At 27.7% G+C, this 13,457-nt stretch overlaps 1 protein-coding gene across 1 annotated transcript; it reads right to left on the bottom strand.

Annotated features, from left to right (window-relative positions):
• Positions 1-11,387: 11,387 nt before the first annotated feature.
• LOC107027776 (agamous-like MADS-box protein AGL29) lies at positions 11,388-11,870 on the bottom strand. Its single transcript, XM_015228846.1, has one exon. The coding sequence runs from the start codon at positions 11,868-11,870 to the stop codon at positions 11,388-11,390; it is 483 nt and encodes a 160-aa protein (XP_015084332.1).
• Positions 11,871-13,457: the final 1,587 nt, after the last annotated feature.

The raw sequence follows: 13,457 nt of genomic DNA, 5'->3' as shown, positions 1-13,457 counted from the left end.
GGGGGGGGGGGGTCGTAATGTCATGCTATGTTACTTGTTTTTCCTGATGCTATTTTTTTCATTTTTCTGGGAAACTTATTTATTCTAGAAAAAATATCTTTTAACATGATAAACTTAAATAATATTGATTCAAAAAATATGTTATTGTGATACTAAATTTAATTTAGAACTGTTTGTAAATCCTGAATATTAAAATGAACTTTTAGTAGCATTTGACATTCTTTATAAATATTCCTAAAGCTTACAGCGACATTAAATCCTATGATAATTAATTAATGTCGATAAATATTTTATTATTCTTTATTAATGCGTATATTTAATGTCGGTAGAGATTGTTTTTGTTGTAGTGGTAGTAGATTTAGAATATTTTCAAATAAGTGAATGAAAGATATTCATGAGTCATTTTTTATTATGTTAATCTCCTTCAGAATTTCGTGGACAGAGACAAGATCTTCTCAGCAAGATTTAAGGTCTAAAATAAATGAAAAACAATAAAATTAGATTCAAGAATTTGTCAAATTGATATAATGATAATGAAACAATGTTGAATTTCATAAGTTGATATAATGATATTAAATCAGTATTGACTTGTTACAAAGCTTGAAATTTGAAAAAGCTAAAAAAACAATTTCAAACTACAATGACTTGAGAGGTACAAAATATTCAATAATAATGAAAAAAATTGTGAAAAGATAAATACAAAGATAATAATATGAGTTCATATTCATCGTAAAATAAATAACCACATAAAAAAAATACTATAATAATTAATAATCTTATAATCGAATCGACCCAAAACAAAACAGAGTAAAGAAGGTGAGGGCAAAAAGGTAATGGATTTTTCAAAAGAAGATAGATGCATAGATACAAATAGAGAAGCAAAAGAATGTGGGGATAATGAAAAAAGTGGAATGTCTTTTTAGAGAAAAGCAAAGAGTGATTGAAGGTCGTGCGTGCCTCTTTCTCGAAGGAATATAGAGCGTCTCGTCTTTGTCAACACCATGCTTTCTCTTATTACTCCATTTTCTAGGGATTTTCGCCTTACCCTTGTCTTCTACCTCCATCGTCGGAGTTAGAATTTTTAATTTATATGTTATTATTGACATCATATATAATTGTGTATTTTTAATTTAATGTTTAGTTATTTTTGACAATAATTAATAAGGGTAAAAATGGAAAATTATATTTAATTTATGTTCTAACCTACTTTTCTAAGGGTGTGAAACAACTCAAAGTTTAAGTTATTATGGAATGGAGGGAGTACTACTTAATTATTCATCATAGATATAGTTTGCTAAAATTACCAATCGACGACTAACATTAACCATTAATTACGTAGACTGACATCAAGTTTGTATAATTAGTCACATTTGTATAATTCGCAATTAACTATTTTTCGTTTGATTTGTATTTGTATATGACAGGGATTTCCTTTGGTTTTCAATTTTATCACCATATACATTTAATCTTTCTGTGTATAATTTTTAAAAGTTTCTATAAAGATCCATTTCCGGATTTTGTATAATGTAATTTATTTAATATAACTTGTATATTTGTTTAAAGTTGATATGTTTATGTTTATATCAATTTGTTATTTTGAGTTTTATCACATTTGTATAATTTCCAACTTTATATTACTCAATTATACAAAAAAACATGTGAATTATACAAACGCATCCGCAAATTATACAAATTATTGCCCTCTCTCGCTCGCCTCTCTCCTCTCTCTCCCAATCTCGTTCGCCTCTCTCATCCCTCTTCCAATCTCACTCGTCAGATATACAAATACATATGTACAACAGTTACATATATACAATTATCTAACCGATATACATATAATAATTTATCTCTCTCCCAATCTCGTTCGCCACTCTCCTCCCTATAACATGTAGTTATGAATCATAATTAGCAAACTATAGCTACGGAGCACAGTTAAGTTATCTTTGAGTGATTACATGCGAAAGTTTCCCATTATATAAAATTAAATAAGTAGATATTCGTGTTTTACGTGACATAATACATGTAAAAATTAAAATTTTAGTTTTTTGTAATTTCACCTACTTCATTAGCTAATAAACGACAAACACAAAACAAAAAATCATATATTATATCCTCCTTTACAAATTTACTAGTATTGTATTGAAAATCTTTTTCCTTTTTTCTAAGCGGCTATTTTCATTAAAATTTGTTGACATCGATTGGACCAAACATAGTACGTAGCTGTTATGTTTAATTATATATGTAAATGGTGCAGTCGTGCCCTTGTTTAATTATTCCACTACACCATTAATAATAATCTAAAACATTAGTGTAACCCGACCAACAAAAAACCAAATGAAAAAAAGGGTAAAGTAACAGAATAATACAGATGTTTTTGTTGTACCAAGGTTATAAGCTGGTTCCTAATTATTATTATCAAAAACTCTCATGCCTTGTAGCTTCATTGTGAAGCTCATTATAATCCCATCTTAGTATAGATTTTTCAAATGATTGCTAATTATTGTCTTAGACACAATATCTAATTGTATTTATACTTTTGTTTTTTGTTGGTGAAAGGTTGACCCATGAATTGTGGTAAAAGAGATTATTACGGGACTGGAACGGCTCAAGTATATTATAAGTGGTCTATATTGAAGAAGACCTTAAATTACAAAAATAAATTAATATATATTTTTATGAAGTTTATTTGTCTAGTTCTTTAAGATGCAAAGTTATTAATTTCTTCTATAATTGATTATTTTTGATAATTCTTTATCAATCAATCCTAGATATTTTGTAAAATTTATTAATATATTACATGTATGCAAAATTAAAATAATTAGAAGATCTGTACTTCTATGACAATCAAATACGAATAAAGTGTGCTGGAAAGATTATCAACCCACCAAACGCACCTTAGCAAAATATTATATTTTCTTGAAAGTGGTGGTATTAGGGTCAATTTATATGTACCTTGACAATATATTTAGATATGAGATTAGAGACAAATTTTAAATTTAAATTTTATGTATTTCACTTTTAAAGTTTTCAATGATAAGATTATTGTACTTTTAAAAATGTAAATTCATAGTTACATTTTATTGTAATCTTAGTAATTTTTACATATATATTTATATTTCATTCAAAAAAAAATATTAAGTTCATATAAACCTAACATTGAGAAAGTTGTGTACACAACTTATCTATATTACCCTAAATATTTATTTCTTTTAGGAAAAATTGTATGAAATAGCAATTTATTAATTAAAATTAAATGCTATGATCATAGTTTATTTAATTTGTAATTGGCAGCAAACATCTCAATTTTTTGTCATCTCATTTGGTATACAATTAGCCATTTTTGATATACAATTAGTCATTTTATACATTTCGGTTTAAGATGTATAAAATACGTTTGTGTTTCTATAAAGAGAGAGAGAAGTGTATGTACAAATACAAATATATATATATTCGTCTCATACACTTATAGTTATACAAATACAGATCTTATTATATACATTACAATATATAAATAAATTTATACTAAACTAAACAATTTATATAAAATTGGATGAATCTAGTGAATTATACAAATAAAAATACAAACTATAGAATAAATATAAATATAATTTTTATGTTTAATATATGTGAAGTTACTTGTTATTTTGCTATAATTTTTGATAAATTCACCAACAAATGCATTTGTATCTCAGTTTATCAATATAGTTATCGACATTATTTGAGTTGAATTCCCACTACTTTATCTATCTGTCATGCACTATACTATTTTCTCTCTTCTTTTGAAGTTATACTGATGTGAACACTTTCCACTTACTTCTTTAAATTAAATATCTATTTTTAAGTTAATCAATCCAATTAATTAATTAATTGTGTGGCACTATCAATTGCTGATTCAGTTCATCTCCTTTTGTCGATACATGAGAAAGTTTATTTATGCCATTATGCTCCAAAAGAGAACACTAACAACCAAAAGCTAAGTGGTTTAGTCGTAATCAAACACTAATTAATTAATTAAGCACTTTTAGTTCCAAACATCCATAAAATAATGTTAATCTTATTATAATTATTTTCTAAAATTTCAATTAATTGTATTGAGAAGAGGTATGCATGACGTTAAGCCGACCCATTTCCCCTTAATTAGGGTCTCCTTTTTAAGGAAAAATAAAAGGAAAATTATTGGGCCTCATGTTCTTAGAGAGGTCCATTTTTGGTTATTTAAGAAATTATTTTTTAATCACAAGATAGTAGTAATTAACAAGCTTTTATAAGATTAAAAAACATAGGGAAAAGGATCTGAAATAAATTCAAATTTTGATCCTAATTGTTGTTATGATACTAAGCTTTGGAAAGGACCTTTTACTTCTTGCACTATTTATAGTGTATTTTAAAGGTATATATTTGTCCACCTGGACATAAAACATATTGCATAAATATAAATAGTAATATGTCGACGTGGACAGATTTTCATATATATACCTTTAAAATATTCTATTAAATAGTTCGGGGTAAACACTAGATCAAAATGATCACTAGCGGTAATTAATTCTTAATTATCGTTAAGTATGTATTTTTAGCGACAATTAGCACTTTGTATATGTACCTAAAGCTCTTAGTGGTATTAGTTCTAATGTCACTTATCTAATGCCGGTAAAAACTTTAACACTCTTTTTATTGTCAATATTTATTGCAGTTAAAAATTATTTTTGTGGTATTAAAAAGGTCCTGCATAAAATTTAATATCGTAATAAAATCAAAATTAAAATATTTGTCGAACCCTTTTCCAAAAGAAATACTATATTTATAATAGTAAGTATCATTTAGTGGGGGAATGGATATGAACAAACTACTTTTGTGTTTTGGAAAAAAGAAAGAAATGCTATTTTTAATTAATGGAAATTCGTTTACTTTTCCATTAAATAAATTTGTAATGTCATAATTTAGGGGTGTTAGAATTATTGTTATTTGTCAAATTTAAATGAATGAGGTAATATTTGTATAATAGATATTTCTTCCATCATCGTGTGTGGTATATGACATTGACACCATTCTTCTTTTATTTCACTTAGCTAGTTAGGTTATATCAATTTGGGATAGAATAAAATAAAGCTTTAGAACCTCACTATATCATGTTCGACTATACGATTGTTTTTTTTTTTTTTGAAAAAAAAAACTTTTAAAAAATAATAATCTAAAGTAATTCAGATATTTATATAACTATAGATCATCCTACTAGAGATAAAATGAATATTTTAAAATTAAAATACTATACATATACAAACTTACATTGAGACAGATGATATATTATTTTTTGGACCGGTCTATATTTATCGGAACAGTGGTATAGTGATACCATAGTTCAATGAGTCTCCACCCCGTATGTTTACCAATTCAGAGCTCTATGTAATTCTGAATGTCCATTTCTATGATTGTATTTAAAAATTGCTCATGGATGTAAAGTATCGTAACATAGGCGGAATTAGGACTAGAAGTTTGGGGGTTAAAAATTTTAGAACAGAAGATTGATAGTGAATTTGAACCCACAACATTAGTATGAAAGGTATTTTCATTGCCTTTTCCTTATCATTAAGTTGTCAATTAATTATTAAGATTTACAAGTTAATATATATATATATAATTATTTAATTTTTTAATATAAATATAAAATTTATAAAAAAAATTAATGAATTGTCCGAACTTCGAACCTCGAGCTGATTTTTTTTTTTTTGGGGTAAGTCATAAGATATAGCTCACTCATTCAATTATTATATATATAATTAACATATGGAGTAGTTGATTTGACATCACATTGAATATTATAATTTAAATATATCCTAACAAGCATTAAGAATCCTAGTTTCAACTCGACACTTCCGCACTTACATATTGTTATGAAGCATATAAATGTTTAAAAAAATTCGAAGTGGTAGCTTCTTAAGTGAAATTTGAAAACGACTTTTCATTACACTTTGAATGTGGGCATGACGTACTGGTGCGAAACTAGAATTTAAAATTTATAATTAAAAACAGTAATTCTTATAATTACAAGTTTAAAATCAATAATTTCTACCGATTCAGTGAATATATTAATACAGAACTTGAACCAAAGCTATGTTACGGGTGTGAAATGTAATATTGTTGCTCCGTCCTTAGTGGGAAGGTATAAGAGTGGAAATACTTGCAGCATGCACTAAGCACGCCTACTATATATGTTAGTGTTTTAGTCAATGTGAACTTGGAAAAGTTCCTTTTTATATGTCTAAAGAAATCTTTGTTCTTTGACAATTATAAGTCTACTAGATTTTACTGCTTATTCTTGTTTAATTTTTTTCCTACTACTTCTTTGATAAAGAGGCCTATTGACTCATATATTGTGAACTCGATTTGAATGCTAGCTAGGAGACTAACTTAACAAAATATTTGACGATAGATTACAGGTTTAAAGTGAATTTCCCACTGATTCACAATTATTAGTTGGAGGTCTAACAATGATTGAATGGCAGAAAATCATCTTTAATAACGCAAGAGATATTCTCAAGTAAAATAATAATGTCCCAAAAGTATGACAGATGATATCTGTATATCATTTATGATTGTTTGGAAATACATTTATCTTTTTTTCCCATATACAAATATAAGAATAAGGCTACAATCTATTTGCTAGTCATATATATGTTTATCATGCCCGGTCTACGCCATCCCCACATTATAAGTTGTGTACAAAACATAAATTTGAAAAATGTTTCTCATGTTGAGGCTAAACTCTTAACTTACCTCGATTAAAGTGAGATTTCAATCTTTCAAAATCAAATTTTCATGTTCAAGCGCATCCAATCGGGTCAATTATACTACAAAGAATGTTGAACAAAGTTAAAAGGAATCAATTTCTACAATTTAATAGGTGATAATCTAGGTCAAAATCAACAAAAATCACACCTAAGTTCTCTGATCAAAATCCCAAATTAGCTCTGTTATTCATATCCCCACTATTTCAATTCTATGATTAGATTTCAAATCGATCCCCAAATTCTTATTAATCACTCTCCAAAGTTTAGTTCTAACCCTCCAATTTTCTACTTCAAATTTTCATGGTTTAATTAAGCATTAAATCAAGTGGTTTATCAGGGTACTTAATGATTAAAACAAATTACTCCATAATTATTTACCCAATCTTTATAGACAAAACCCTCTCAAGATCAATTCATCTCAAGCTACCAAGTCTCAATAATCTTAAAATAACCTACAAATTCTGAAATTTCATATTTTATGACAACAACAATTTTCTGTGATCGCATGATGACCTAACGCAAAAAACTTACATAACATTTGTGATAGTAATTACCTAAGTCCTAATTAGATATAATACATATCAGTTTGTCAGGATATTTTATTTAGATACTTAAACTAAACTAAATGTTAGTTTGCCAACATGTCATGATCTTATTGAGCTCTTTCACCACTTGAGTTGATGAAGATTTATATTAGTAGATGATCATATTCCATAGTTCCTTTTCTTTTTTTCAAAAAAGAAGTGTGGTCCACTACTTTCACGTTACAAATATGAAAATGGATTGTGGAACTTAACTGCAAGTTGATACACTCACTTTTACTCTATAATATAACCAACTATGGCGAAGGGTGTGATTGGTACGAAAAGAAAAATACTTCAATTATCTTTTAATGTTTCGTTTGAAAATTTTTTTTCTTAAAAATGATTAAAAAAATAACTTTTTGTTTTCATTAGTTACATTTCACTGTATTTGTCTTCTTCTCACCATAGCCCTTGTCATCCTCGGCCCACCCCAGCCACACCTATGTATTTACATGATTAATAAAGATAAATATTTTTAGGATAACAATTTTTACATACTTATTAAATATTAAACATAAAGAAAATATATAAGACAACCATTTATTTTCTAGAAAAAATATTTCTTCTGTTTCAATTTATATGACAAATTTTGTATTTTGAGATTTAAATAAGTATATGTTTGACCGTAAATTTTTCATATATCTATTAAATATTTTGAATTGTCAATTATTGTGACTTATAGTATTTTTACGTAGTTTCCAATACATAACTTTCATTTCGAGAAAAATGAAGATTTTGTGTGCTTATTCCAGGTCAACTTTATATTATTTGACTCTCAAAAATAGAAAAGTGTCAGATGAAATATATATTTCCCTTTGAAAATCATTTTCAAAGTTACCAAAGCACACCGGATGTCTATGACTTAGCTTCCTATAGCATGCATGCGAAAAGGTTTTCGAGTTGATAACATTTGGGACCATATAGATCAAAGGTAACACTTATAATGTGAGATGCTCATTACTCTTTTGATTAACATGATGTGTTGTGTACTAACAAAAAGGATTGTAGGAAACGGACCACCCTGTATCTATTACTTCCATATTAAAATGGAAAAATCACATAAATAGATATACTTTACACTACTATATATGCTATTATTATCTGTACTTTTAAAATATCACGCATCTTACCATCACTTAAGTTCTTCCTACCATATACTAAGGAAAGTGCACTTAGATACATGTTAACCACACTAGATTTACATTAGATACATGTATTTGTATATATTTAATGTGATTCACATGTATCTAAGATACCAAATACACAGGAGACTGTTGAGCGAAATGGGATAGAGGCGAAGGAGGTGAGCGAGGTTTATTTTGTATCCCAGATACATGTGTCTACGTCTTTTCATGATGTAGGTTCAGACACTCGTCATTCATATCACACAGAGCGATTCTCGACACTACAAGAAATCTGGTATTTGGTGGTGACCAAAGTCGCCACAGAAAGTCTTAAAGTTGCCGCAATAACTATATATAAGAGTGGCGATTATATACTATCACTTAACAAAATGCATATGTAAATTTTTTTCATCAACAAAAGTCATAACATAAAGTAGACAAGACATAATAATTCATGAGGATCATAGTACAAACACCTCCTCATTCAATATACACAAAAAGAGAGTTGCAAAATAATCTCTAACTCTTCCTTCAACATTCTTGAGAATTATTTTCCTGCTAGCTAACAACTGCCCCTAAAATAGAAAAAAATAAGCAGAATCACTTAGATAACTCCAATAACATACTGGTAATTCAAATTAAAATAAGAAATAATAGGTGAAAAGGAGCACGACAATCCTTAAGCTGGGACTACAACTTAAGTTAGTCCTTGTTTTATAATGTAGAACGCTAACATTTCTTTTCAAGTATTCTATCGTTTTTTTGTTAAGTTGTATGCTATCATGTGGTATGCCAAATACTAAATAAAATTATCCTTTTCTTCTTCTTTGATGTACAATAAGATAAATCAGTTCAAGTTTAAGATGATGGTAGAGTATATGCAGAGGTTATAAAAATTCAACAATTTTAATTATTTTGAAAATACAGTAATCAAATAAAGAGTTGCTTAAAGTGATCATGCCTCCAAACTCTGCACTATAAGTTATCAGTTGCTAGATATGCAGTGTTAAACTCCAAACAATTCACATTTAGTAACAAAGGCAGTGATAATATTTCTTATTTTATCATTCTTATGTGTGTGGTGGAGCTCTTACACTTTATCTGGTTATTGGTTCTTAATTCTGTACTAAAAATGGAATTAGAAATCAATTCTATCAAAATAATATAGTAATGAAAATAGGGGTCAAACAATATCTTGGGACAATTATATTCAGAAAACAGTAATGAAGATCTCAGTCGGCATAACAGTGATAATGGATATGAAAGCTTCAACGCACAATGTAAAATCTTTGTTCTCAACCAACCTTGAAATCGACAGTCGCATAAAACCAATGAAAAGAAGCGATTTTACAAGGATAATAGTATGTACATACTGATTGCAAATACAAGTAAAAAAAGCAAATTTTAAGTTTTTGGTTGTATATATGTCCAAAAGTTCATGTAAAGTTATTACCAACCAAACTATGATTTCGACAGAAGTTTACGGCATGCGTACGTCTGCATCCCACAGTATCATATTGTACAAATTTTGAAATTTTTCTATCAAGCTACGTACAGAGAAGAAATCTTCAAATACCAGTGAAATTAAGAGCTTATGGAGAGAGCTACAATATTAACAAAGAGATATCACCTGCACCGATATTGACTTGTTAAATTGCATCACAAATAAAGATTTATATCAAGTGAAAGTTTATACCCAAAAGCTGAAATTTAACATAGAAAATTGATCAAAGACATTGCTCACATATCCATATTTTCAAAATGCAGTAATGCTGCTGCTCGCCATGAGAAAACCAACCAAGATTGTTTAAATTAAAAATCATATTTTCAAACTTATGCAATCTCCAAAGTATAGCTTGAATCACAAAAAATACAACAGGAAAAGGCTATCTTATGAACTCTACAAGTACACCATTTCACATCAAAATCCAAAAAACAATAATAAAACGCTATATTTTTAACTTATTGGCACTACAAGTACACCATTTCACATTCAATCCAAAAACTGATTTGAATCACTGAAAAACACAACAGAAAATCACTGAATTTTGAACTTATGAGCAGTATAAGGTATATACTATTTCATATCCAAATCCAAAAAAAACAGTACATTGAATCACGCTACAAGTAAACCATTTCACATTGAAATCCAAAAAGTAATTTAAATCGCATAAAGATACAACAGAGAAAGAAAAATTTTTGAAAGTGATAAGCGCTATTTCTGAGCCAAATCCAGAAGAAGCAAAAAGCTCCAATCAGTGCTAATAAAAAATTAGCTTGAAGATAGTATCAAAATTAAATTTTACAATATCACATAATCAGCATAACTTACTTGCAAAGATGGAAGGTCATTTTTCGAAGAATGGCTAGGAGATCCACCGTCAATTCCCTAGCTTCATTCTCATGATCATTGTATAAATTAGGGTTTTTTCGAGAAGAGAGAAAATTGGGTGCGATTTTTTAAGGTATGATCACCCTGAAAATCTAACAAAAATTAGTAACCTCTGAATTTAATTTAATTTGGCAGAGGTAGTAGAAACCCCCATTATTAAACCCCCATCAATTGAGTCCTTTTTTTTTGTACCGTAGACTTGAAAGGATTGGACCTTGTATGTTATGAAACGAAATCTTCATATAGAGTTAGGTCACGACTATATAATTTTGCCCTAATTGGAAATTTGTTCATTTAATTTAGAACATATCACAAATCACACTGAAGTTTATTTTATTGAATTTTCCATCAAGGATACAAAACACAAGAACTTGATTCTTTTCTGAAAATTAAAGACTTACTACGACAACAGACTCGATAACATAATTGACTACAAAATTAAAAGACTCGATAATATTGCTTCTTCAAAACACCAGTTCCAAACTTAACAACTCCAACAGCATTAGTGAGTTCCAGAACCAGGGACAACATTCAAATCAAACTCGAATTTCTCAGCCAAAACATAATTTTTTGCCTCTTCTTTTATTTTTTCCAAGCGCAGCTTTTGTGCTACCAATTGCTCTAACCTCTGCTTATCCGGTGGTGCTTCTGAACCAGGGTACAAAATCTTATGCCTCCATTTTCGATTGTTTTCCTTCTCATTCATAATTTGTACTTCTTCATAAAGATCATCAAACGTCTTAAAGACATTTGATTTTTCCACATTAGCAACATTGGGATTTTCAAGTTTCCATTGAAGAAACTTATGAGTTATGCTTTCAATGGTAGTGGATGCATGTGAATATGGCCTTCCACTAGGTGAAATGAGGAAAATGCCAACCTCAGCTCCAGTTAAACATGAAAATTCAGTAGCTTTATTGAACAAGCTGACTTTTCTTTTTGAAAAGGTAACATAACGAGCATCTTTAGATTCAACCAATTTCATTTCTATTTTTTGCCTACCTCTACTCGTCTTCCTTTCCATTGAAAAAAATTAAGAAAATAAGGTTTGATTGATCATTTTTTCACAGGAACATCCATGTCATTTATAGGGGGTGCACAACATTGTTTTGTAACGTACAATTAATGTTTTTGTATGTCAATTTATTAGGACATTCAATAAAATTGTAATGATTATTTATTTTGAATTCAATTGCATCAAAAACATAAAAGGAAAAATAACTTAAAATAATTTTGCTAGTTTATTTTCATATAAAAATTAAATAAATAAAATTCAAACTCATTTAATATTACATTGTAAACTTGACTTTCATTATGAAAGTGGTTGGACTAGTTTTTACCTTCCTCTTGTCATCATAGCATATTTATTACTTTCAATAAAATTTCCATTATGGTCAATAACAATTAATTCACACAATGCATTTAAAACAACACATAATCTTACTCCTTAAGTAAATTAGTTATTTTTTTCAAAATAATTAGAGTTTTCTTTTTTTGAAAAAAACTTTTAAAATTTATGGTCTAAAATAAGTTATAAATATTTGCTTGAATAGATTATTCTATTAAGAATAAAATAAACACTATAAATTAAATTGTTATTTTGTTACTCTACTAAATATTAAAAAAAAATATGCTTTCAATTTTTAGATCAATTAAAAAAGAAATTAAGTCATATATAATGTGAGAAATAAAATACTATTCTAAAGTTACATTTAACAGTTGAAATGAACAATCGCGCTGCTTAATGGTCAAATACGTATAAAATTAATATTTGGTATACTCTCGTATGTACAAAAATACGAATACAATCACTTTTCTTTATAATTAACCTTTCCACATTTTTATATATCTTATTTTATATATTTAAAAAAAATTATATAATTTTTAAATCTGTACTTATATTATTATTAATACGCTATCTGATTAAGTAATTTTATTAATTATTATGTTTAAATAATCTTAAGCAACATATTAAAATATTTTAATAACTAACATAGAAACTTCATATTAGACATGATATACATCGACGCAAGGGCGGCTCAACATATGTGAAGGCCTAAAACGAAATTTTCATTAGAGGCCCAAAATCTTAACATGCCTCCAAAATCTAAATAAACCTCATATTTATTCATTTTAAATTTATTTTCCTTACACTTTTTAGTTGCAAATTATTCATATATTTATTTTTTTTAATTATTAATCTAACGTAAATATTTCATCAATTCAGCATTGAAAAATATTTTCTCACTAATACAATCATTATATGAACAACTAACATAATTCTATACGTAATAAACAACAAATTTAATATGAAAATAAGAGTTAAGACCATAAAATCTAATTCAAAAAGATGATAACTTAGGTACCACCTTAATATGTTTGTTGAAAAAAGAATAAATTAATGTGAACGTTAACACAAAAATGTAAGAAGGTAAACATTATTTTCTTGATTTCTTCTTTCTAACAAAAATCTAATAAGAAAGATAGCAAATAATTTTAGAAGCATCTTTCTATATATAAAGTGAATAATGATCAAGGTTATAATAATAATTTCGCGCTAACGAAAATCTAT

The sequence above is a fragment of the Solanum pennellii genome, chromosome 8 (genome assembly GCF_001406875.1).
Source record: "Solanum pennellii chromosome 8, SPENNV200".
In the NCBI taxonomy this organism is placed as follows: Eukaryota; Viridiplantae; Streptophyta; class Magnoliopsida; order Solanales; family Solanaceae; genus Solanum; species Solanum pennellii.
This window is presented reverse-complemented; position numbering and strand designations above follow the sequence as displayed.